Source organism: Carya illinoinensis, chromosome 5 (assembly GCF_018687715.1).
Source record: "Carya illinoinensis cultivar Pawnee chromosome 5, C.illinoinensisPawnee_v1, whole genome shotgun sequence".
NCBI lineage: Eukaryota > Viridiplantae > Streptophyta > Magnoliopsida > Fagales > Juglandaceae > Carya > Carya illinoinensis.
Genome location: NC_056756.1, coordinates 10,383,768 through 10,410,695, shown reverse-complemented (window position 1 = coordinate 10,410,695; position 26,928 = coordinate 10,383,768). Strand labels below are relative to the sequence as shown.

General features: G+C 36.0%; 3 protein-coding genes across 3 annotated transcripts; 2 read left to right on the top strand and 1 right to left on the bottom strand.

The window, feature by feature from the left end:
- The first annotated feature begins 4,920 nt into the window (after positions 1-4,920).
- LOC122310072 (keratin-associated protein 5-9-like) lies at positions 4,921-12,437 on the top strand. The gene is made up of 3 exons (XM_043123957.1): positions 4,921-5,084; positions 5,424-5,711; positions 12,174-12,437. The coding sequence occupies exons 1-3, from the start codon at positions 4,989-4,991 to the stop codon at positions 12,243-12,245; spliced, it is 456 nt and encodes a 151-aa protein (XP_042979891.1). The 5' UTR covers positions 4,921-4,988; the 3' UTR covers positions 12,246-12,437.
- A 2,552-nt stretch (positions 12,438-14,989) lies between these two features.
- LOC122310871 (transport and Golgi organization protein 2 homolog) lies at positions 14,990-17,987 on the bottom strand. The gene is made up of 5 exons (XM_043125095.1): positions 17,698-17,987; positions 17,385-17,568; positions 15,821-16,027; positions 15,306-15,500; positions 14,990-15,224 (listed from the first exon to the last, which is right to left on the bottom strand). The coding sequence occupies exons 1-5, from the start codon at positions 17,778-17,780 to the stop codon at positions 15,090-15,092; spliced, it is 804 nt and encodes a 267-aa protein (XP_042981029.1). The 5' UTR covers positions 17,781-17,987; the 3' UTR covers positions 14,990-15,089.
- A 1,260-nt stretch (positions 17,988-19,247) lies between these two features.
- On the top strand, positions 19,248-25,656 carry LOC122310867. The gene is made up of 9 exons (XM_043125089.1): positions 19,248-19,795; positions 20,311-20,356; positions 20,446-20,527; positions 20,636-20,681; positions 20,771-20,869; positions 23,071-23,139; positions 23,215-23,557; positions 23,671-23,828; positions 24,374-25,656. The coding sequence occupies exons 1-9, from the start codon at positions 19,256-19,258 to the stop codon at positions 25,385-25,387; spliced, it is 2,397 nt and encodes a 798-aa protein (XP_042981023.1). The 5' UTR covers positions 19,248-19,255; the 3' UTR covers positions 25,388-25,656.
- The last annotated feature ends 1,272 nt before the right edge of the window (positions 25,657-26,928 follow it).

Below are 26,928 nucleotides of genomic sequence, written 5' to 3'. Positions count from 1 at the left end.
ACGGCGACCTCGAGGAGGACGTCTTTATGCAGCAGCCAGTAGGGTTTGTAAATCTTGACTTTCCTCAGCATGTTTGTAAACTCAAAAAATCCATCTATGGGTTTAAACAAGCCCCAAGAGCTTGGTTTTCCAAGCTCAGTTCGAAATTAATTGATATGGGTTTCCATGCATCTATTTCGGATTCATCTTTGTTTATTTACACTTCAGATTCTGTTTCCATCTATGTGCTTGTTTATGTAGATGATATCATAGTAACTGCTTCTAAGTCATCTCTCATTTCTGATTTCATCAGCACATTACGTTCTGTTTTTCCAGTAAAAGACCTTGGCATGCTACATTATTTTTTAGGAATCCAAGTATCTAGAAACTCGGCTGGTCTGTTTCTATCACAGTCTCGTTATATTTCAGACCTCCTTTTGCGGACTAATATGCAAAATTCCAAACCTGTTTCTACGCCCCTGTCTACCTCCACCAAACTTAGTGCTGTTGATGGGTCCACGTTTGAGGACCCACAACTCTACCGCAGTATTGTAGGAAGTCTCCAGTATCTCTTTTTTACAAGGCCTGACATCTCCTATGCTGTAAATAAAGTTTGTCAATTTATGCATTGTCCTCGTCTCACTCATTGGCAAGCTTTTAAACGCATACTTAGGTATCTTCGTTTAACAGTTTCCTTTGCTCTACATTTTTCTGTCAACTCTGTGCCTAAACTCCATGCCTTTTCTGATGCTGATTGAGCTGATTGTCCTAATGATCGGAAATCCACTGGTTGTTTTTGCATCTTTTTTGGTTCACATTTAATATCATGGGGATCCAATAAGCAACCTACAATTGCTCGCTCTTCAACCGAAGTGGAATACAAGTCGGTAGCTAACACTGCTTGTGAACTGTTATGGCTACAATCTGTTTTAAAAGAATTAGGCATTTTTCTTACTGTCCCTCCTACCTTGCTTTGTGATAATCTTGGTGCTACTTGTCTCTCTGTGAATCCTGTTTTACACTCTAGAACAAAACATGTAGATTTGGATTATCATTTTGTAAGGGACCGTGTTGCTGCCAAGACACTCACTGTGTCCTTCGTCTCTAGTCATGATCAACTTGCTGATATTCTTACTAAGCCCTTGTCATCAGCCCGTTTCTCCTTGCTGCGATCAAGTCTTACCATACTACCTATGCCGCTTGAATCGAGGGGGGCTAATAGAGCAAGTAGTGACTCAGCACCAAAGAAATATTTGGCAACAAATTCACAACAAACAGAGGACGTGCTGGAATAGTGTGGAATAATCTAGAAACTTCCCTTGTAACCGAATTCCTTATTTTCTGTCTGAATATAGACTAAATGAAGTCTATAAATAGTGCACTGTGTTGGTATTGTTGTATTAAGAAAAAAACGATTCATGAAATACATTCTTTAGTCTGAATTCTTCTCAGTGGCATTTTATCAAATAGATAAAATGTAAATATATTTTTACTTTATTAGTGACCTACATGAAAAAAAATTAACTTTTTAATTATAAATTTTATTTTTAAAATAATTATATAATATTTACAATTCTACGATTGTACGTAATATTATTTTATATATATATATATATACACGAAGAGATCATAGCTTTCCTCGGTTTCTTATACACTGAAAACAATGTCAGTAGAACCGCTTCTTCAACAGTACCTCATTAACGCGGGATTTTGTGTGCGTAGTGCTACTACACGAAATGCATGAAAAGCTTCGGCCACGTCAACTGTCACCATGCATGATGCAATATTGCTTGCCAAGCAGGAGGAAAATCTCTTTGGCACGCCCAACTGCCCAGTCGACGTGCCAGCTGTATCGTAGGACCCACTAATGATCTCATGCGCCTTTGGCTATACATAAGTGTTAGGTATATTAATAGTGAATACAAAAAGATTAACGACATCTAGAAATTTTATGTCTTTGTAAAAAAAATAAGTCTCATTGATGAAGAATAATTTTCTAAATATATTTTAGGTGTGGTTTATTTCTTTATAAAAACTTGTCTTTTTAAAGTTTGTGTAAATCATTTTTTATATAAAAATATTAAAAATATTATATTCATCATCCTTATAGTACTTCTATCAGTACACATAATTTTTTAATTTTTTTTATTAAATGTGTAGTATATAAATGATGAATAAAAGAAATAAATTAGTTTAAAAAAAATAAAAAAAACTAAAAAAAGAATTATAAATAATATAAATAAATATAATATGTAGTGTGTACATGAAGATGATAAGTACCAAATCTCAGAAATATTATATGAAAAAATTTAATACCGATTTAACTTAATATAATACAAAATATATAATTTATATAAATGAAAAAAATATTATAAGAATAATTTTTTTTTAATTTTTTGTAGAACATTAAAAATTCACAAAAATACTTTAGCTAAGTAGCGACTTTTTGAATACTAAAAAGTCCAATTTCGAGATGAATAATGCTACTTGTCTAGACAAATCGGTCCTACCGACATGGGTTTAAATATTTTTTGTTTTACTTAATGATTAAAAAAGTATTTTTGAACGATGTTATAATTTTTTTTAAATATATAAAGATATAAAAAAAGCAAATGAACAAAAAATAAAAATTAAAAGGCCTTACCAGGACCTATCCTCGGACTGTAGCACCACTGTTTCGAGATTGCATGCATCCATGCATACTTAATTTTAAGAGTAATGCTAGGTAGAGAAATTTCATACAAATTTTTTACACAAAATTAATGAGCTATACTGATAAAAAATAATTTTTTTTATACTTTTCTAAGTTTAGGTACAGTCTACTTTTTTATAAGAATTGTACTTAACTTGTAATCATTTTCTTATTTTAATAACTTAATCGTACGTCAAGCTGCTTGATGATTTGAACAAATATTACAGGTTGACGACGACCTCGGACTTGACAAATCTAGATCTAACGCAGGCCATGCTCGTGCGGAGATCGAGCAGGACTGGAAGCAGCAACCCCTGGACATGCCCTAGCTAAGAGGTTGGTGATCACTGAGACTGGCAGTGGCAGGCAGGGAGTACTCCTAGTACTGCCAGTGTGGTGTTGCTTGGTCATGCCCGACATGCATGTCGTACCTGAGGACGGATAAAGATACTAATATTAAAGATGCTGTACATGACATATCTAATGGTTTGTCTATTATCTCAGACAACTGACAACTAAAAGCCTCCACGATCGTATGGTCCATATAATATATACATATATATATATATATCTGTGGTGAGTGGAAAATATATATAATACCCATGCATGAGGTCAGGACGTGCATGTCCTACGTACGTATATACACGGTTTAGGAGAACATATAGAACGTCTTATCTTTTTCATGATCTTGCCCGTTAGCAATGATTTTATTCCAAGTATCCATTGCGGACAGTTATGTGATGGCTATCATTTCAGAAGATTTATTTTAGGAAGCCAAGATCGTACGTCGGAAACAAACCCACCAAATATTGTCAATTTGCATGTAATATAAAGTATTAATGATGTATGATCACCTCAAATAGCAAGCAGACCATTGAATGACTTGATGAAACCGATCGAGTCATTGCAATTTCTCTGGCGGCCACTAATTGTCATACGCGTACGCACTCATGAAGTTGTTCAGTACTATATATATGATATTGCCGATCGAGAAAGAAATGGGATAAATCTTCCAATATCTCTTTTAATTTCCACCCAAAAAGAACACTAGTGCTGCATGGTGGTTGGAGATTAACCATATTCAACTGTTTGTGAATGCAATCTAATCTTGGAAATAATTCATACAAAACGTCAAACTTCTAAAAGAAAAAGAATGCTAGCTAGCTTCACGCGTTTACCTGATCAGAGGTACGTATGATGTTATGAAATCAACAGCTAGGGGGAGGGAGCGCTCATTCATATATAGGACCCATGTCGCCTTTAAAACAGCTGAGCCCGTCTGCCGAACTAGTACGTACTGATCTTGGTTCCGGTAAATGCATGGTAAGTTGATCGAGTGGGTTTGGTACAATATGGTCCACATGCATGATGATCATCAAGGAATATTTAAGCTATTTCATTGTGTTTCGAACAACTTGGTACTTTTACTCCTCTGTCAACCTGCATGTGAACTTGTAATTAAAACAAAATAATGCTCGATCTTCATAGTGGGTTTCCTTATCAGAAGTAAAAAAACGTACTATGGTTCAAACTTCAAATTAGAATTCAATGTATACATTTACCGGTAATTACCAGCCATTAACTAGCTAGATGTTAATGGATTTTTTTTCCTTTTCCTTATGGCTCTCTGTTTGTTGTTCTTAAGTTGTCGCAGGTAATGTTCTTTTGTTTGTGGGCTGTTTAGTTGCAGGTTTTGTTACTTTTTTTCCCTTTCTATCCATTCAGATTGAAGCCCAATCCGGCGGCCTCTAACGATTTTCTTTTCCCTTCCCGGCCCATTGGTGTTAGCCCATCCATCTACCTTTTCTTTTACAGCTGTAATATTATGTGATTCATATATTATGTCTGTTTAATTATTATAATTATATAAATTATTAGTTTGGCAATATTGATCCAACGTTCGTCGTTTTCTCTTGGATCATAACGAGAGTACAACGTACGTCGTGTACGAGATTGTTAATTCTGGTCGCGCACATGATAAAAATTTTCATAAAAACAACACATCTTTTGTTGTGGAAAAACTTTAGATCGTTCTCTTGTGCATCTTGTTAGTCAATTGCCACGCCCTTGCCGCGTGCCAGTCTGCTAAAACTGCACAATGGCGGGGTGCATGCCGAGAGATTTTTGACATACCAAAATGTCTCGGCACGTCACACGTGGAGCGGCATGCATGCCATGTGTAGCTTTCCAAGAATTGGATGCCGCATGCATTAATATAGAAGCTAGGCAGCTACCCTAGCAGCACTTCTCTTTAAAAAGGAAGATATTGCAGACCGTGACCGTGTGTTCCGGTAATATTTCAGTCTTGACTATTTGCATGCGAAAAATGAATACAAGGGGACGAGGTTCTGCGGCTTGCGGCGACAACTGCGGCTGTCCTGTTCCGTGCCCCGGCGGTGTTGCTTGTAGGTCAGTTAGTGCTACATCTTCTTTTATACATATATATATATATATATTTATATATATATATATATTCTACTTCATTAATACTCTGTTGATTTATGGTTAATGGAAAAAATGGTTACTCATCATATGGTTGTTTAAATAAGAAATCCATAGTCGGCCTCTTACATGTTTTCTCCCGTGGCCGTTCAAAATTTTTTTTTTTAATTTATAAAAGAGTGATATTTATTATTAAAAATTTATTATTATTTGTTTAAAATTTCGTTTTATTCATTTTAAAAAAAAAAATTACATGACCACTTTATGATTGTAAATATAATCTCAGTTCTAATATGGTTATAACCTGAAGTACTACAAGTGCACGCCCACAAGTGTGCAGTCGACTACCTCAGCCAGAGACGAGCATACTACATGCTCGTGTGGGGAGCACTGCGGCTGCAACCCCTGCATATGTCCTAAGAGCATGGATACCACTGGTTCTGGCAAGGCCTTCTGCAAGTGTGGTGATGGTTGCACCTGTTACCTGCCAGACTTGAGCAAGATCAGACTCAGCTGTTGTAACGTTCTTGATCTTATAATAACCAAGAACTTACTGCAACCCTCGAATGCAGAACTCCAAAATGCAGAAACACAGAACATAGAAACATAGATAACCAAGACTGCAGAAACAAGAATCAAGAATGGCCTGAATGCAAGATTCCCTTCGTGAATCTTGACAAGGAATTTTCGAGGAATTCCCAGCCTCCAATTTGTATTAAAGTTCAAAGATTCTAGATCCCTTTTACACAGGCCATGCACTGCTTTTATACACGCAGCACATGAAGAACTCAAAACGCAAGACTACAACCATAAAACGCACTCACAATTCCTGAATTTGAAATGCACCGTATCACTAACACAGCTTAAAAGAACTAAACAGCTCATACAATAAAACGCAACGTATTACTAAAGTGCAACTACAAGTCGTAAAGCTCTCTTTGACAGTTAAATCTGTTACAGCCCCTTCACTCCTTCTGCTGCTGATCTGCACACAGTCCTCTTCTCCTCTTCATGATCTCGCCCCCAAGCACCCGTGACAATCTCCTCCTCTTCAAGAGCCTTGCCCCCAAGGCGCCCGTGACACTTCACAAAACCGTGCCTACTAAATGAGGGTATAAAGATCTCAATTTGTACAATAATTTCCAAGAATTATTCTCCATATCAGCACCTACCCATTTCACCAATTCTTCAGTGACAACATGGTTACCTACTTTCTTCATTCTCCTCTCCATAACCTTTTCAGGTTTAGGTTGAATAACCCCTTCATCATCAACAGGAGGAAGTGTAGACAAAGGAACAATGTGCTCTCGTACTTTTTTCTTTAAGCAAGATACATGGAACACTGGATGGATTTTTGATGAGGATGGTAACTGCAGTTTATAAGCAACTGAACGACTGACTTGAAAGGGACCATAGAACCGAGGCGCTATTTTCATGTTATGCCTCATAGCCACTGATTTTTGTCTATAAGGTTGAAGTTTCAAAAACACCCAATCTCCAACCTCAAAGTTTCTCTATGATCTTTTCCTATCATCATACAATTTCATTCGATTTTGAGCTTTACTCGAATTCTCCCTCAGTAATGACAGCAACTGTTCTCTAGTTTTTAAGTGCTGGTCAACAACAGCATTTGCAGTAGTGCCTACTACATACAACAGCAACCTGGGGTGTGGCATGCCATATAAAGCCTGAAATGGAGTCATACCTGTGGAGGCATGCACAGTTGTGTTGTAATTCCATTCAGCTAAGGGAAGCCAAGTACTCCAATTCTTTGGTGTAGAGCCACTGTATGCCCTCAAGTAGGCTTCAATAGCCTTGTTCAAAGACTCAGCTTGTCCATCAATTTGAGGATGGTAAGCTGAACTCATAGTTAAGAGAGTGCCCTGCATCTTGAAAAGCTCCTGCCAAAATGAGCTTGTAAAAACAACATCACGATCTGATACAATTTTCTTAGGCAGACCATGTAACTTGAAAACCCCAGAGAAAAAAATTTCTGCAACCTTAGATGTTGTATATGGATGAGCCAAAGGGAAGAAATGACCATACTTGATCAATCGATCTACCACTGTAAAAATAACTGTCATGCCTTTAGAAGAAGGAAGGCCTTCAATAAAGTCCATAGCTATATCCAGCCAAGGATTCTGAGGAATAGGTAAGGGCTGAAGCAACCCTGCAGGTAAAGTATTTTCAGATTTGTTGACTTGACAGACTTGACATTCTTTGACCAACCTTCTTATATCTCTTCTCATGCCAGACAAAAAAAAAAAAAAAATCAAGCTTAGCCCTCTGTAGAGTCTTATGATACCCCACATGCCCAGCCTCTGGACTGTAGTGTATATACTGCAACACTTTTTTTTGAAATGTTGAACCAGGAACAATCACAATCTTGCCATTTTTTAGAAGAATGCCTTGTTGCAATGAAAATCCTCCTGGGGTCTGTTCTCCTTTCTATAGTGCCTCCATCAACTGAGTAACATGAGAAGACTCTAGGTAACTTTGCTTCAACTCTGTTATCCACATAGGTGTTGGAAAAGAGATTAATGCCAAAGTAGCAGAATCATCTTCCATCTTCCTTGAAAGTGCATCAGCTACTTTGTTGTCCCTACCTCTTTTATATTCAACCTTAAAATCATATCTCATAAGCTTGGAGATCCACTTATGTTGAGTTTCTGTAGCTATCTTCTGCTCCAACAAGTGTTTTAAGGCCTGCTGGTCAGTCTTGATCTTGAATGGCTAACCCAGTAAGTATGGTCTCCATTTACCCACTGCACTCACAAGTGCTAAAAACTCTTTCTCATATGTGGATAAGAGTAAGGCCTTACCCTTAAGTGCTTTACTAAAATAAGCAATGGGTTGATTGTTCTGCATTAACACAGCTCCTAACCCAATTCCAGATGCATCACACTTGTTGAACCCAAGATTTCAAGTTTTATATGATTACAAATCTACACATGGATTTTGATGATAACAAATGAATTCAAAGAATAAAGAAGTTTCAAACTCAAGTTATCCACACAATGGAGTCAAGCACATCAAAGAACCAAGCATGAGCAAGAAGGAAACAAGTTCACATTAAAGTCATAGAGTAATGTTGTAAATCTCTTAAAATTCGAAATTAGGATTAATGCTTAAAATTAATATTTTATCATAAAACATTAAAATACATTTTCCACATGTGCATGAATATTTTTGAAAATCAAATTTGAAAATTTTGAAAGATGATTGATTGTCATCTTTTACATGTGCATGCCTTGATTAAAGGGTTGAACTTTGAAAATATTAAAGATGATTGATTGTCATCTTTTACATGTGCATGCCTTGATTAAAGAGTTGAACTTTGAAAATATTAAAGATGATTGATTGTCATCTTTCACATGTGCATGTTTTATTTGAATATTTTCAAAAGTGATTGATGCTTTTTTAGATTTATACAAAATGTAGATAATTTTGTTTGAAAAATTTGAAAAGTAAAGTGTACTCCTTTTGTCATATACAAAAAGTAAAAAATTAGGTTTGAATTTTTTGAAAAGGAAAGTGTGCTCTTTTTGTCATATGCAAAAAGTAAAAGATTAGGTTTGATTTTTTTGAAAAGGAAAGTGTGCTCATTTTGTCATATGCCAAAAGTAAAATATTAAGTTTGATTTTTTTTGAAAAAGTGAATGATGTTATCTTTGACAATTGAAAAAGAAGAACCTTTTATTTGAATTTTTTGAAAAAGTGAATGATGTTGTTTTTGACATGTGAATCTTTTTTAATTTAAATATGAAGTCTCATATGCCTATAAATAGATCATTTGAGAGCTTCACATTTACAACACCAAGAGCATACAACATTCTTTCAAAGTTTTCATTCTCTCTTCTCTAAGCATTGAGCCTTAATCCTTGTTCATTTTGAGAGATGTAGTTTGCGCTGTATTGTTCTTATTTCACTCATTGAGGAGTGTTTTCTGATAACCTACCCACTATCAGCTCTTGTATCAGAAAAATGGTGTGTATAACCCTTGTGCGTGTAGAAAGTATTCTACACGGGGAATAGTTGAATCACCACGTGTAAGGTGATTGCAAGTGTAGATGGTGTTCTACACGGATCCTTTGTAGTGGTGTTGTTCAAAGATGTAATAGGTTTCTATCTCCACCTGAAGGAGGTTGAATAGTGAATTTGGGAATCCTCAAGGGGTAACTTGAGGCGAGGGCGTAGGCAGTGGGGCCGAACCTCGTTAACATACTAAATTTGCTTCTCTCTTACACTTACTCTTTATATTTATTGTTATTTCATATTTTATTTATATTTTATATTATATATTTGATTTATAATTGTTATTTTTTTAATACAACTCAATTCACCCCCCTCTTGTGTTAGTCATCTGGGCAACAACACTCAATGGAAAACTCTTGAGAAAAATCTGGTAGTTTCAAAACTGGGGGTTGAGCTACAACATTTTTGAGGTGGACAAAAGCTGTTTCAGCTTCTTCAGTCCAAGTAAAAGAGTTCTTTTTCAACAGCATTGTCAAGGGAGTAGCTATAGAACCATAATTTTTGATAAACTTCCTATAATAACCAATTAGGCCTAAAAACCCTCTTAAAGCCTTAACTGTTTTAGGAAGAGGCCACTCTAACATGGCTGAAATCTTGGTAGGATCTGCTTTAACACCCTCACCATAAATAATATGGCCTAAATAGTCAACCTCCATAACTTCAAATCTACATTTAGACCTCTTAGCAAACAATGTATGTTGCTGTAAAACAGATAGAACTGTTTTCAAATGTTCCAAGTGTTGATTTAAATCTTGGCTGTAAACCAAGATATCATCAAAAAAAAAAAAACTAAGACAAACTTTCGAAGGAAAGACTTGAATACATTATTCATTAGTCTTTGAAAGGTAGCAGGTGCATTAGTAAGCCCAAAAGGCATTACTAAAAACTCATAATGGCCTTCATGAGTTTTAAAAGCTGTCTTGGGAATATCTTCTTCTTTCACTCTGATTTAATGATAACCTGATCTTAAATCAAGTTTAGAAAAATACTTTGCTCCATAAAGCTCATCAAGAAGCTCATCAATCACAGGGATTGGAAACTTATCCTTGACAGTTTCCTTATTGAGGGCTCGGTAGTCCATGCACATCCTCCATGTGCCATCAGCTTTTTTCACAAGGAGGACAGGTGAAGAAAAAGGGCTTTGGCTTGGCTTAATTACACCATTAGTCAACAAATCTCGCTCAATTTTCTCAATTTCTGTTTTTTAGTAGTGAGGGTATCTATAAGGTCTCACAGAAATTGGGGTAGTGCCATCTTTTAAAACAATTTGATGATCAAATTGTCTAGGTGGAGGTAACCCAACTGGTTCCTCAAAAACAGCTTTATACTGTTGTAAAACTTCTTCCACTGCTGGTAAGAGCTGCTGCTTCTCAGTGTTATCTTGAATAACAAGTTGCAATAACCAACCTTGCTGTCCAATGAAGGAAGATTTCATCATATTCACCTCTGCCTCTACTTGCAGTTTCTCAGTTAATAATCCCTGCAACAATAACTCTTTATCACCCACTTTAAACTGCATTGACATATTCGAAAAATCCCATTGAATAGGTCCCAAAGTTCTGAGCCATTGAACACCTAATACAATGTCACAACCCCCCAAGGTCAATACATGAAAAGGAACCCTGAACTTAGTCTATTGCACACTGATTATTTCTTTACATCTCCCACTACTTATTATTTTAGTGCCATTAGCTACTTTCACCTGCAAACTCCTATCCTCAATAACCTTCAGATTGGCAGCTTGTACTACCAATGGATCCAGGAAGTTGTGAGTGCTTCCTGAATCCACCAAGATTTCACAAGAGAATGACCCAATTTTTCCAACCAACTTCATAGCATTACTGCTCATGCAACCTGAAATTGCATGAATAGACACCTCCAGTTCCTCAGAACCTTTCTGCACTAATCCCTTAGATTCTGGCAGCAATTGTTCTACAACCTCTCCCACACTATCAAACATTTCCTGATCCTCACCATTTCCACCATGGAGAAAGGACACCTTAGGTTTTTTACAAACATGATTGGGGTTCCATTTCTCCTCACAATGGAAGCACAGCCCTTTCTTTCTTTTTTCATCTATGTGAGTAGAGTTGACCTTCTTAAAAGGAAACCAACCCCTCAGATCTTTATTAAGCCCCTCGACAGGCTTTTCACTATTAATTGACCATTTATCAGCAAAGTAACTATTTTGCCTCCAAGACTTTCTTGTAGACAAAACATATTCTTCTTGCAATTTAGCTAGGCCAAAAGCAGCCCCAAGATTCAAGGGGTTGAACATCTTCACAGGAATTCTGATTTCATCCTTCAACCCACTAATGAAACAACTCATCTTGTGCCTTTCGGATAAACCTTTCAACCTATTTGCCAATGCCTCAAACTGAGCTGTATACAAACTAATAGATGTAGTCTATTTTAACCTTGTTAAAGCTTCCATTGGATCATCAAAAGCTGATGGTCCAAATCTTGCTTGTAAAGACACCACTAATGACTCCCAAGAATTAAAGAGGCCTGAATCTAAGGCATTTTGATACCACACCAATGCCTCTCCCTCCATGTGGTGAGATGCCACCATCAACTTCTGATGGAAGGGAATTTGGAAACAATCAAAGTACAGGTTGGCCTTGAAAATCCAACCAGCAGGGTCATTTCCACTAAAATGTGGAAATTCGAGTCTAACACTTCTCTGAAAAATAGTTCTGTCACCATTATTCCTTGGTTCACCAGACACTTCCCTTTCTCTAAAAGAATTGACATTAAGAGATTCAACTAAAGAACTCAACATATTCGACATGTGATCTACCTTTTCAGTTATTCCAGAGATTGTTTGATGATGTTGATCCAATTGCTTCTGAACCACTTCTTGCTGTTTTTGATATTCTTCTATTTGAATTTTCAACGCTGCACGTGTGCCTTCTGCCATTGATACTAATTGTAAGGATCGACTACTACTGATACCACTTGTAACGTTCTTGATCTTATAATAACCAAGAACTTACTGCAACCCTCAAATGCAGAAACACAGAACATAGAAACACAGATAACCAAGACTGCAGAAACAAGAATCAAGAATGGCCTGAATGCAAGATTCCCTTCGTGAATCTTGACAAGGAATTTTTGAGGAATTCCCAACCTCCAATTTGTATTAAAGCTCAAAGATTCCAGATCCCTTTTACACAGGCCATGCACTGCTTTTATACACGCAGCACATGAAGAACTCAAAACGCAAGACTACAACCATAAAACGTACTCACAATCCTTGAATTTGAAATGCACCGTATCACTAACACAACTTAAAAGAACTAAATAGCTCATACAATAAAACACAACGTATTACTAAAGTGCAACTACAAGTCGTAAAGCTCTCTGTTGAACCCAAGATTTTAAGTTTTGTGTAATTATATATTTACACATGGATTTTGATGATAACAAATGAATTCAAAGAATAAAGAAGTCTCAAGTTCAAGTTGTCTACACAATGGAGTCAAGCACATCAAGGAAACAAGCATGAGCAAGAAGGGAACAAGTTCATATTAAAATTATAGAGTAATATTGTAAATCTTTTCAAAATTCGAAATTAGGATTAATGCTCAAAATTAATATTTTATCATAAAACATTAAAATACATTTTCCACATGTGCATGAATATTTTTGAAAATTAAATTTGAAAATTTTGAAAGATGATTGATTGTCATCTTTTGCATATGCATGCCTTGATTAAAGGGTTGAACTTTGAAAATATTAAAGATGATTGATTGTCATCTTTTGCATGTGCATGCCTTGATTAAAGGGTTGAACTTTGAAAATATTAAAGATGATTGATTGTCATCTTTCACATGTGCATGTTTTATTTGAATATTTTCAAAAGTGATTGATGCTTTTTTAGACTTATACAAAAAGTAAAAGATTAGGTTTGAATTTTTTGAAAATGAAAGTGTGCTCATTTTGTCATATGCCAAAAGTAAAAGATTAGATTTGATTTTTTTGAAAAAGTGAATGATGTTGTCTTTGACAATTGAAAAATAAGAACCTTTTATTTGAATTCTTTGAAAAAGTGAATGATGTTGTCTTTGACAATTGAAAAAGAAGAACCTTTTATTTGAATTTTTTGAAAAAGTGAATGATGTTGTCTTTGACATGTGAATCTTTTTAAATTTGAATATGAAGTCTCATATGCCTATAAATAGATCATTTGAGAGCTTCACATTCACAACACCAAGAGCATACAACATTCATTCAAAACTTTCATTCTCTCTTCTTTAAGCATTGGGCCTTAATCCTTGTTCATTTTGAGAGATATAGTTTGCACTGTATTGTTTTTATTTCACTCATTGAGGAGTGTTCTCTGATAACATACCCACTATTAGCTCTTGTATCAGAAAAAGGGTGTGTATAACCCTTGTGTGTGTAGAAAGTATTCTACACGGGGAATAGTTGAATCACCACGTGTAAGGTGATTGCAAGTGTAGAGGGTGTTCTACACGGATCCTTTGTAGCGGTATTGTTCAAAGGTGTAATAGGTTTCTATCTCCACCTGAAAGAGGTTGAATAGTGAATTTGAGAATCCTCAAGGGGTAGCTTGAGACGAGGACGTAGGCAGTGGGGCCGAACCTCGTTAACATACTGAGTTTGCTTCTCTCTTACCCTTACTCTTTATATTTATTGTTATTTCATATTTTGTTTATATTTTATATTATATATTTGATTTATAATTATTATTTTTTTTAATACAACTCAATTCACCCCCCCTCTTGTGTTAGTCATCTGGGCAACACTCTCCTTGACAGTTAAATCTGTTACAGCCCCTTCACTCCTTCTGCTGCTGATCTGCACACAATCCTCTTCTCCTCTTCATGATCTCGCCCCCAAGCACCCGTGACAGCTGCTATGTAATATCATCGTTTTTAGTTTAGCAAACCAGAAAGCCTATCCTTGTAATGAGTACGTACGTAAGACATACGTAGTGTCGGTGTCTACGTATGGTTGTATATGGTTTTCAAAGACGTGCAAGTGCTGAGTCTGCAGCTTGTTTATGCAAGCTAAGAGCACTAGCATTGACTTTTCAATGCATCTTCAAATTTTGATAAATTTATTTAAAATAAACTTGTATTGGATTCATCAAATAGATATTTAGAAAATTTTGAGTTACATTAATTGTTACTCTTTCTTTAAATTTGAAGGTCTATTATTCCACCTTCAAATTAATATTTTATTCTAATCTTAATAGACAATGATTTTATTTTATTTTATTCTAAATTATTTGGGAATAAATTATTTAAATATTAAATTAAACTATTAATGTCTATATGGTTAGCATAATTACAAAATATGAAAAAAAAAATTAAAAATATTATTATTAAAAAAATAATATTATATTATTATTTTAATGAATATAATGACTAATTCAATGTGAAATTATAGATATGAAGGTTTTAAATTTATGAAAAATTTATACTTTTCATCAAATTTTGAAAATGAATTTGATGAATCCAATGCTAGTGCTCTAATTGTGTTTTAGATCAACGTCATGTTGCTTTTATTTTACAACCTATGTTTTTCGAACGTTCCGCTGATGTTATTTTTTCCCCCTCGCGTTCTTTATTACTGAGAAGGAAGCGACGGAGTTCTATCCAGTGCATAGCTGAGTAGTGTGCATAACAGACGGGAATTTATCTCCGTTTTAGAGCTGTGAGTAATGATTATGCCGATCTAGTAGCGAACAGGCACAAACGGTACTGAAGATCTATCTGCGTTTCAGTTTTAGCAGTTAACATGACCTGACATGGTGCTCATTGATTATACCCAGAAGGAAGATTATTATTCTTAATGTGCATCATAAAGATATTACCCAAACGAGCCCTGAGCATTTCAACTCGAACCATTTTGAAATTCCGTTACAGATGAGATTAGCCAAACAGAGTTTGTACAGCTATCATCTTACCAATCACTTCGTTTTTTCTATTCGGTAAGATACAGCCTTTTCTTTCCACAGTTCATTCTCCAGATGCCTCTCGTAAAAGTCTACTTCATCTGTTGCTTTCACAAACAATGCAGAAGTGCTTCTAGTACCATAACGTCCCTACGCATGAGAGAGAGAGATCAGAAAATTTTGTCAGAGAAAGGATAACTACTATATTGGCACACTAGTATCTCGACTTACAATTGGAGTGTCTGCGTCGACAAGTATGGAGCTTAATTGGTATTCCCATTTTGGAGGATAAATGTGAGGCAGGATGCTTTCATCTTCATCTTTAATTGTGTTCATCATTAGCTTTCCAACCATTTCTTTCATGGGTAGTTCTTCTTCTTTCCATTTATCCAATAGTTCTTTGAAATTGTTATGCAGTCGTTGAGCCTGAAAAAGATCAGAAAAAGTCATAATAATTTGAGAGAGAGAAACCATAAAGAAGTAAGTTACAGCAGGATAAATCAGTAGCTATGTATACTGATGAACCAGATAAAACTACAAAAGAATAACAGATGGGGTGATGAATTCTGAGCTCAGGTTTACGGAATTGTGACTCATCAAGAGTAACATAAGTTAAAGGAAATGAGAGTAATATATGTTAAAGGAAATAAGGTGGCAATTGGATTAATAAAAATCTATCCTGCGAGATTTGTACTTGTGATTTATCAATTGCTGTTATATAGACGGAATGTAACATACCTTCTTACCTTTGGCCATGGAGAGTCTAACAGTGCATTTGTTAACACGTGAATCCCAGGTTCCACCTTGGTAGCAAACTTGTTATCTTCTTTTGCTCTGTTAGTCACATAACACATGGTTTTGGAACAAAGATCAACCAATATCAGGTTAAACCCATTGTATTGATCCGCCTCCTTTTCCAGTTCTTCTGCAAACTCCATGGGCATATTTTTGCTCTGTAAACATTATATAGAGCATATAACAACCATTTTCTTATAGAAGAAATCAGCCCCACTCAAGTTGCCCAACAATGGAACAAAGGTTAAAAGCTCAAATCTAAATCATCTGTGAAACTAGAGTAATTGAGCATCTCATATAAACAATTAATCTATGCAACAAGGAAAGAAATATGATAAAGACTTTGCATGTCTCGGCGAGATCTTCTTTGTTTGTATAGCAATTTGCAGATTGTATAGGTCATAAATGACCTAGCATGAAACCGAAGCAGCTTTCTGTAATTACAACGCCAGCCTACATATAGTTTGTATTATGAGAGGATTGCGTAGACATGCACTGAGTCTTGTATCAGACGTAAATTAGATCGATCAGAGTTATATAAGCGATGAAGGTGATTATTAAGAAAGCCCCTGACTAGAGTTTTTGGGTATTGCGTGGCTAGCACACCTTTGTCTCACAGGCGGATACAAGGAAAATCCCATATGGTTGAACCAACAAGCATTTCTCACTGATAAAACGATCAAAATAATGGATTTATTTCATTTTTCAACATTTAGCTAGGATTCAAAGGAGGCTGTAGTTTTGAAGATTAAAGCCTTATCGACTAACTCTCTTTCAAATGAATCCAGGGTAACAGGGAACAAAAGGATGAACTTTTCCATTTTTCAAAATTTAGCTCTTCCGTGCATGGCTGTACTCGCTCATAAAGTGCAGATTATGAAATGAATGAGGCCCGCAAAATGGTAGAATGTAGGTAGTAGCTTTGGAAACCCAAGAATGAGCGGAGGTGTTCAAATTATAAGGGATGCAGGGGGGAATTTTGTTGCCTCCTTCTCAGCAAATTATGGAATTGGTTCTAATAGTTTGGTAGAGGTTAAAGCTATGAGGGATGGCTTATTTCTTTGTTTGAAGACACAGCTAAGATTGGTGGATCATGAATCAGTCTCACAGGTGGTTGCTAATTGGTTAAAGGGTAAAGGCATGGTGAATTGAAAGATGATAGAAATATGGGAGGAACTTATTTAACTGAAACAGAATGTACTAAAAGATTGAGCAAGTATATCGAGAGGATAATGGAGCTGCAGACTTTCTTGCTAAAATTGATGCTAAAGGTATGAACAAGGATTGGCTGCATGTTCAGGAACTCCCCAAACGGATTTTAGTTTTGAAAAAGTAGGAACTCCCTAACAGCGACTGTATAGAAAAAGATGTTCATTTTGCAGTTTTTCTCTTGATAGCTTTGTACTAGTGTTTTGCTCACTCTTTTAAGTAACGTAATGATATTGATTCGTGTGGAAAAGAGACCAAACAGATAGAGTGGGTGCCAAAATTTGATCAAAACAGAAATGAACTCACCTGCAAGAACCGAACTGGGAGGTCCCCTCTACTCCTAGCCTCCGGAAGTTTCTGAATTTCCCTGACATTTGTGAGGAAAGCCACCCGTCCATTCCTGCTACAAGCCAGCCATGTCCCACCTGCCATTTCATCTCTCCCTCCCAAAATTTCACCGCCTTCCCACCATTCCAATGGCCTCGTAGGGCTTCAAATGCCAAACCAAAACAAACCCAGAAATTATAGCACCTCGTCAACCTCAGCAATCATATCAAACAGACAAAAATTGAGTGAAGGAGAAAAATAGAAGTAAACCCAGAAGAAGAATCGGGCTCACCGATTGTGATATTCGTCCCTGTTAAGCAAGATTGCGAGCGGGTATAGTGGATGAGCTTGCCATAGAAACGCTGCAATACACATGGTTAATTTGGTGGCATACAAATCCTCAATTTTTTGAGCCAATGAATTTTGGTCTTCTCCCTCTGTCCAGGGCTACTCGACCAATCTTTTCAGTTCGCTTTCTGAATAGGTTAATTCCCCTATGGCACTGTCGGTTTACTGTACCTGTCCGATCAGCTTGCCATTATGTGGAGATAGCATAATGCTACTATACCGCCTGGCTTTACCGCTCAAGTGTACCGGCATTATATGGAGATAAGGTAAGTTGGTTTACCAAACCTTTTGACTTTTTGTATAGGACGGTGCTACTCTGCCGCCCAGAGTGCACCGCTCCTTTTGACCGCACAGCAAAAAATTTTTTTTTTATTTTTTTTATTTTTCTTTTCAGATTTTTTTAATATATTTAAATATTTTTAAAAAATATAAAAAAAATACCAATACACTTAAAATCACTTCCTTAATCACTAAGTAAAAAAAAATTATAAAAAAAAAAAATTTGTGACCAGCGGTCACTTTGAGGGGGCACCAAGAAGGGGCATCCTAGCATTTTCCTTTTGTATATCCTTACGCTTACGATTCATATATCATTGGTTCTGCGAACTAGATATCGAAAATTCAGACAAAAAGTTATGTCCTGATTATTAAGATTAATATCTAATTTCATATTATTATTTTAATTTTTTATAAAATATAATAAATAATTTAATATTTTAAAAATTTTAAAATAAAAATAATATTAAAAATTTATATTTTAATAATATTTTAAGTATAAGACCTAAAATTATTGTTTATTTTTTTGATAAAATAATATTTTTTTTCAATTGTTGCTGTGGGTCTCGTTTATTTTTAAAAAACTTTTCATCTTATTTTATTTTATTTAATCATTATAATTTTTTAAAATTTTTATACAAAATAAAATAAATAATTTAATTTTTTTAAATTTTAAAATAAAAATAATATAAAAATAATATATTATAATAAAATTTTATTTAAATTTTAACTTTTATCTCAATTTATTTTATTTTATTTTTAAAAACAAGCAAGGTCTGATATTTTTGTTCCTTTTTTTTGACTTAATAGATATTACACCATTCTCTCGTGATACAAGATCATTTTTGTTTTCCATCGACTCACAAACTCATATAGTTATAAATAATAAGAAATAATATTTATAATTATAAAATTAATAAATTTCATATAATTTTTAAAAATTAAATTTTTAATAATAAAAAAAATTATGAAACTTGTGTATTCCTCTAAAAAAATTATATAATCGCACATAAAATTTTAGTTACAATTCTTTTCTTTTTCATTTTTATTTTTAAGCCAAGGAATGAGACGATACGAGATTTTGGCATCTCCCGTGTAATCATGGCGTGTCAGGAAGAAGACAATGCGAACATCACGTGCTTCGCATGCTACCTTCCTAAAATAAAATAAAATAAGAAAACAAAACAAAACACTTATAAAAAAAGAAAAGAAAAGAAAAAGGGAAAATGGCAAAAATAACACCCTGTTTGTTTGTCCGTCTCTTGCCAGGGAGAGACAGAGAGAGAGAGAGAGAGATGGGTAAGATAGTGGAGAGGAAGAAGAAGAAGAAAGGAAGGCCTTCTCTTTTAGATCTCCAAAAGCGTACCCTCAAAGAACAACAACAACAACAACCGCAACAACCGCAGCAGCATCAGAAGCGAAGTCACAGCTCTGCCCCTCATTCCACGTCTGATTTCCGAACTGCCCCTTCCTCCGCTCCCACCCCTCTCCGGAGATCCACTCGCCGTAACCCTAATCCCCACGAAGATGACGACGATGACGACGAAGAAGACGAATTTGCCGGTAGGCGCCGCGAGAAGAAGCTGAAGCTGGTGCTCCGACTGCCCTCCCAGAAATCTTCGCCGGATTCCGGCGCGTCTCCGAATTCTTCTGGCTCGGATTCGAACGCAGAGGACGAGAACGAAAGCAACGCCGCCTCGAACAGCGGAAAGAAGCGGAAGATCAATGCGATCGGGAATGGATCTGGGCTCGCAGACTGTCCAAAGGTATCGAATTTCTACTTGCTTTGCCTGAAAGAAAAAACGAACATTTTTCGCGGCGAAAACCGCCAAATTGGCTTTTTAATATGGATAAATACATTTATTTTGGCGGACTATTGCGTTGACGTACTTTGAAAACTCCTTGAATTTCGCACCCTTTGGACTTCGCTTTTTATTGGGCTTCTAGAATTTCAGCTAAAAAGGGTTTGACTTGGCCCGGCTTTGAGCTTTTGTTCTATGGAATCGAATTTCTTCGCAACTATATCATTCTACTTATAGTTTTTATTTTTTATTTTTCGATTATGTACTTACTGAACCCTAATAATGGTTTGGCTGTCAAATCTGATAAAGCGTAAATTTGTCTTTTCATTCTTCTTTTTAATAATTTGTTTTCACAGTATGAGACTGTGTTTTCCCTTTTTGGACGTTTTGAATGCTAGCCTACTTTGCTTTTTCCCAGCACTTTGGTTCTGGTTCATTACCCATAATGGAAATATAAGTTTGCTTTTATTTTTTCGCAGGTCGACAAATCTATTTCCGGTGCGAACCCCACAAGCGCCCACCAAGGTTTGCTAATAATCTGACATCCGTTTGCGTAAAATAGAAATAAAAAAGAGCTGTTTTTAGTTGGTGATTCTGTGTATGATTATGTGCAGGGGGTGATCGGTTGGCTTCGGGACCCTCAACGTCCTTACCGGATAAAAAGCTGTTGCAGTTCATCCTCGACAGGCTTCAAAAGTGTGTCTATCAGTTACCCAGATTGTATTTTTGATTAATTTGATGTATCTTTTGATTTTCAGTTTGCTGAGATGTGCTTGTTTTTTTTTTTTTTTTTTTAAATATCAGGAAGGACACTTATGGTGTGTTTTCTGAGCCAGTGGACCCGAATGAGGTTAGTTCTTAAAAAAATGCTGATGCATTTAGTTCTGTTAGTTATGTCATTGATTTCTTACATTTTAGTGATTTTTATTTGCTATGCAGCTTCCTGATTACCATGAGGTGATAGAGCACCCGATGGATTTCCAAACCGTGAGGGGTAAACTTGCTGGTGGAGCTTATGCGAACTTGGAACAGTTTGAGGTTGGTTTTTGCTCGTGAGGTTTTATCTTTGTTCAATCCCTTCCTGTTTCTTAATTGTATTTCACTAGGTTGCTAATTTAATGTAAATGCTCCAATTGAATTTTGGTTCTCTAGGGACGATAGATTAATTTCATCTTCAGCTGTCCTGACTGAATGGACTGTATAACAGTCTTCCAATTTTAACCCCTAGGAGTTGGCTCAAGTGGTAAAAGCCTTGGATTTGGGGATATGCTCTCCCCAGTCTAAGGTTCAAATCCCCTTAGGTGCAAACAATCTCTAGAGGCTATCGAACTGGGGGATTTTTTTCTTAAATTAATCGATGTGCACTTGCAGAAAACTCCTTGGCAAGTGCCTATGCACCCCCAGAATTAGTCGGGATGTTATTCCTGGACAACTGGTGTCAATAAAAAAAAACAAAAAACAAAAAACAGTCTTCCAATTTGCACTTCAAATTGCTTCTTGTTGGCTGTATTTTGTATTAAGCATCCAATCGGTTAGATAGGCTACTGGGTTGACCTCCCATCCCTGTTATATTTTGAGTGGGTTATGACAAATTGAGTTTTATCTTTGAAGGATCTATTGTTGTTGGGACCCAACTTTGGAATTTACCCTCTGATTTTGTCATTTAAAATGCCTTGTTCTGGTTGTTAGCTGCTAGGTTTTTGAGCTTCTATAAAATGAAGTTTTTTTCTCGTTCTTCTGTTTTTTATTTTTTGGGTAAATAAGATCTTTTTTTGATATTGACATAGGCATAACCCAAGTACACGGGAATTCTCAGTTCTCCCTTTGTTTCTCCGTGTAATTGTTTGCTCTGGATGCATCCATATATATTTTTAAGATGCATTCAGTAATGGGAACATAATCTGTTTCTGATTAGCATTTAGTGAGTTGCCCTACCTGAGTTCTGTTGTTGAACAGTATTGTTGTAAGCCAATAGGCTCAAGTATACTAAATATGGTTTTTCATGCTAATCCACTACAAGTATGGTTGTAAGCAAATAGGCTCAAGTATACTAAATATGGTTTTTCATGCTAATCCACTACAATTTCACTTGTGCATAAATTGTTTCGGTAGTTTCTCCTGTGTAGCTGTCACAGCAAGAGCTCATTTAACCCCAACTGAATGTTGCCTCTTGACGTTCTGTTTTCTGTGCTCTTACTACTCATTGGGAACCATGTTTTAGAATCTAGACACCTATTGGGCATAACCCGGATGGTAAATGAGGCTGGTGGGCTTAGTCTTAACTTTTATGAATCTGAGAATGAAAATAATAGGTTTGAACTTAAGATTACTTGGTGTCTACTTGACTTAATTTTTTGATAAGTATGGTAAGAAATAAACTTCATTAAAAAGCGCAATAGGTGCTCTCCAAGTACGTATGATGTATAGAAGATAATTACCTATCTAGTAGGAGAAAAAGATACAACAAGATCATGGATTTGAGCCCATTACAGTCTATAGAAGCTGTCAGAAGGAAGAGACAGTACTGAAAAAAGTTTTAAGCTCCCCCGATGTCTATTCCCAGTCGTTGAAACTTCTGTTATTCCTTTCTCCCCAAGCACACCATTTTCTAAACTATTGCAATTTGTTAGTTGCAACCTAATCCTCTCCGCCAGTAAAAAATGTCCACTATTCTTCTGGACATGACCCAAGCCGAACCAACCCAACTGATTTACTGCATTATTTGCATTAATTGTAGTGTGTCATGGGTTTTCTTCTTTTACAAAAAATATTATATATATATATATGAAGTGCTTCACCAGGCCACATTAGTGTATGAGCACAAAGAGGCATCAGGCTAGCTGACTTGTCGTTGAGGATGATAAACAAGAGGGCCATCACACTAAGAAAGTAATAGTATTAAGTGGTTCTTTATAAGCACTTTTGATAGTCTAAGTCGAGGTCTTGTAAATTCCGGCTGATGTTTTTCTTATGTGCTATGTACTTCTAAAAAAAGTTTTTGTTGTGCTAGGCTTTGTACTAAGCATTCATTGGATGGGATGTTCTGCTGAGAAATTGGTTTGAATCTATGTACAATTGGTTGATGAGACATTACACTATAATATGAAATCTATAAAATCTGCCTTGCCTTGCAATGGTTTAATGGAATTATGCTCTAGAAGACATTCTTGGTGCAAATTTTGGAAGAATGCTATACTTACATTTCCTGAGATTGAAATTTTCATTCTATTATCTGGCAGAAAGATGTTTTCTTAATCTGTTCGAACGCGATGCAGTATAATGCACCCGATACTATATATTTTCGACAGGTATGTCAGTTTTAAACTTCTCTTGCCGTTGTTACGAGTTTTTTTTGGTTGTCTAAAGTTTAGTTCTGTTTTCAGGCACGATCCATACAAGAGCTGGCAAAAAAGAACTTTGAAAATTTGAGGCAAGATAGTGATGATAATGAACCAGAACCGAAAATAGTGAGAAGAGGAAGACCACCAACTAAGAATTTAAAAAAATCGATGGGCAAGCCTTCCTTGGAGCGTGCTGGTTCAGAATTTTCCACGGATGACACTCTTGTTAAAGGGGCAGAAAACACCAACTGGTCCAATTATGATTTGAGAAAAGGAACTCATCTTGCAGACAAGTCTGCTTTAGCAGATTGGGGTTCTCGCAATAATGATGTTTATACTAGCTGGTTGGTTGATAACAAATTGGACAGGAATGATGAACGCGCAGGTTTGTGACTAGAGTATTAACTTGCTTTTGGTTGTCCATCAACTTCAATCATCCTGCTTGATTGGTTAGATCCAGGTTCAAAGGGACTTGAGGGGTTGTCACTTATTTTACAGGTTCCATGATGAAGGGTAATCAAATGAAGCATGGGAAGAAACAAGTTGTACTTGATGACAACAGACGGAAGACGTACAAGCAATCCCAACTCTTGGCTAGTGGACGGGAGCTGTCTGTGTTAACTACTTTTGATGGAGAGAGGAAGCAGCTAATGGCTGTATGTATCACATTGATGTCAAATTTTCTAACTAATTCTTTGATGCTGAAAAAGTGATACCATGTGAAGTCATGCGTGAAATCCCTGTTAATCCATGGTGGACCTTTTAACTTAAAGTTCTAGAATGATCTGGCCAAATGACCGTGTAAGTTGGCAAAATACCTTCAGCGTTGTGCAGTTTTAAGTTGCATAAAAGTCATGAAACCAATAACCAATGAAAAAGATAATTAGATTGAACGGGTGGCACCTTTCAACTACATTTATGTTGGCAATGACCTCTAATATTTCCCATGGGGGAATCGCTATTTAAGTAGATAGAACTATTCAGAATGTTGCTGGTGGCTTTTGTTTGTTTTTTTCCCCATAGGCAACAGGGAAGGGGGATTTGAGAAAAAACAGACAGTTATGAGGAGTTTTATCCAATGAAATAATGAATTTTCAACCGGAAATATATGAGACTGTCTGTTTGGTTGACGAGTTATTTGGATATCTTGTCTGATCTGACTTTTGTTGGTTAGTTGATTTGGCCTTTTTATATGAATCAGGTAGGTCTTCCTTCAGAGCTTGGTTATGCAAGGAGCCTGGCTCGCTTTGCAGCAAATCTTGGACCTGTTGCTTGGAAAGTTGCTTCTAAGAAGATAGAAAGATCTTTGCCTGCTGGCGTTAAGTTTGGCCGTGGATGGGTTGGAGAAAATGATGTCACACCTCTGAGGCCACTGCTACTTCCTTCGTCATTACCCAATCAACCGTTACCATCTCAGTCATTTCCTCTTGTTAAAAATACATCTTCAACTGCAAACCCTTGCACTGTTGAATCAAGGGGAGATGCTTTGTCAGGGACACCTGAAGGTAATAATTTTTCCGAAAAGCATGTACCCTCTACTCACTCAGCTTTAGATGGCCATCTAAGCAAGCATCCCCCTCCATCTGCTACCACGTCCTCATCCCCCTTTTCTGTGAATAAGTCTGCCGAACCCCTGAAAGTTAAAGCAGAAGTTGCTGAAGGACTTGGTTCTCACACCGGGATTAACATATTGAATAGTAGTAGTGGTGCAATCAAGCCAAGGCCTTCCTTTCAGATTCATCCGAACACTCTAGTTCAACCTGGATTGAATGGATTGAATGGTTCCTTTGGGTTTAACATTGCGGCTCAAAGGGGGAAACTAATTGGAGCTGGCAGGCCTGCTGAGTTTAACTTACAGTCGCCTCAGATGCTTGACACGATATCCAGGACTAATACTAACCTTGTCCATATGGCGACTACAAATAGCCTTAATTCGGAAGACTCCAAGATAATGGAAAGTTCAACTTCAACTAATTCTGGCGGTTCATTGCGAAACTCTGGTAGTGAGGCATTGGCAGCCCAAGTAAGAGGACTTCATTCGCGGCCATCTTGGCAAGGGCTGTCACCACAACAGAAAACTGATTCTGGATTGTCACCGCCGCAACAAAAACAAGCTTCAATTCCGCCGGACCTGAATGTCAGATTTCAGTCTCCTGGATCCCCTAGTTCTAGTCGGGTTGATTCAACACATCCAGATTTAGCATTGCAGTTATGAGAATAATCGGGTCATTTTTTTTTTCTTTCTTTTAATCAAGTTAACCATAGAAAGGTGGATTTATGATTTGTTGCCCCTGGTTATAAGAACAAAAGAGGGTCTCTCCGATGTGGAGACGATTAGGGCCACACCTAACAGTATTGTAGAAGAGTAGACTAGGCTTTCCTTGTACAGATTAATGTATTCTGATTCTTAGGCCCCCACAAGCAAAAAGGGTTTCATTTGTAACATTGGAAACCATTATCTAGCAAGAATTTATTCTTAGCCCATCTTGTGCTTCTAATCCTTTTGTTACATGAGCAAACAGAATTTGTTTCGGTTTTGATGTTTGTGGACTGCGATATGCATATGATCATGAGAAAAGCAGAACTGTCTCACATGGAAACTTCCTCACCCTGCTCCCAACCTAGAAAAGAAACAAAACCCGAAACTTCCGAACTCCGGAAATAAGAAAGAAATTGTCAGCAGTCTTTGTGAAAAGCTCAGAGCTGGCAAAGGACAGTACTTTCTAGTTTGAATAGCAATCAATGGCTTGGAATTGGAAACCGGTTGTGAGTTTTCTGAGAAGAGGGGATTCTGCAACTACAAAAGTATGTCTGTCTTGTTTGTGGGTGTCCATTTGCAGTTACGCGGATAAATGATTGAAAATAGTGGATTAATTATCGTGGGTTTGTTTTCTTTTGTCGAGTTGCCATTGGATGAGCAGAAACTTTTGCCAGTTGAAGAACTCAAATCTGCCAGGAATTCCCACGTAGCAGCCCAATCAAAATGGGAGATTTTAATTTAGAACAGATATGTGAAATAAGATAAAAATTTTGAGTTGAGTTGAAATTTTAAAATATTATTATTATTTTAAAATTTTAAAAAATTAAATTAAAATTAAAAAAATAAATTATTTATTATATTTTATATAAAAATTTAAAAAAATTATAATAATAAAATAAAAATTTTAAATAAAAATAAGAATTTTGAATTAAAATATTTTTAAATCTGGGGACACTGTCATAATGGGATGCCGTCCCTTTTCCTTCTAATCGACGAAAAAGTCGTAGGATTGGATTACAATTACAGCTTGTATTTGACTCCCAGCCTGGGGAGAGGACTTCCTGACTCCGGTTGCCATCAATGTGATTAACGACGTTTGGATACGAGAAGTCGTTATAATTTTATTAAATTTTTATATAAAATATAATAAATAAATTTATTTTTTATTAAATAATTTAATATAATTTTATTTTTTAATTTCGTACCGTGTGGTCCATTACATTAGAGTTGGATCTCACCGAATTCATTTGTTTTCATATTATTTAATTATTATAATTTTTTTAAATTTTTATATAAAATATAATAAAAAAATTTATTTTTATAAAAATTTAAAAATAAAAATAATATTTTATTTAATTTTTAACTATCATCTCATCTTACATTTACCGTTAGGCAAGGGAGTTTTCATGACCTATAATGTAATTACACCCTTTTGAAATATGTTTCTTGAAAGATTGCCGAATATTAAGTAAAAAGAAAAAAGCATGAAGATAACA

Coding starts and splice junctions, on each gene's coding strand:
- LOC122310072 (XM_043123957.1), top strand. CDS start 4,989: ATGCGAAAAATGAATACAAGGGGACGAGGTTCTGCGGCTTGCGGCGAC. Junction 5,085..5,423: donor GCGGTGTTGCTTGTAGGTCA/GTTAGTGCTACA, acceptor TATAACCTGAAG/TACTACAAGTGCACGCCCAC. Junction 5,712..12,173: donor AAAATGCAGAAACACAGAAC/ATAGAAACATAG, acceptor GAAACACAGAAC/ATAGAAACACAGATAACCAA.
- LOC122310871 (XM_043125095.1), bottom strand. CDS start 17,780: ATGTGTATTGCAGCGTTTCTATGGCAAGCTCATCCACTATACCCGCTC. Junction 16,028..17,384: donor TCCCAGTTCGGTTCTTGCAG/GTGAGTTCATTT, acceptor TAATGTTTACAG/AGCAAAAATATGCCCATGGA. Junction 15,225..15,305: donor TCGACGCAGACACTCCAATT/GTAAGTCGAGAT, acceptor TCTCATGCGTAG/GGACGTTATGGTACTAGAAG.
- LOC122310867 (XM_043125089.1), top strand. CDS start 19,256: ATGGCAAAAATAACACCCTGTTTGTTTGTCCGTCTCTTGCCAGGGAGA. Junction 23,140..23,214: donor ATACTATATATTTTCGACAG/GTATGTCAGTTT, acceptor TTCTGTTTTCAG/GCACGATCCATACAAGAGCT. Junction 23,558..23,670: donor CAGGAATGATGAACGCGCAG/GTTTGTGACTAG, acceptor CTTATTTTACAG/GTTCCATGATGAAGGGTAAT.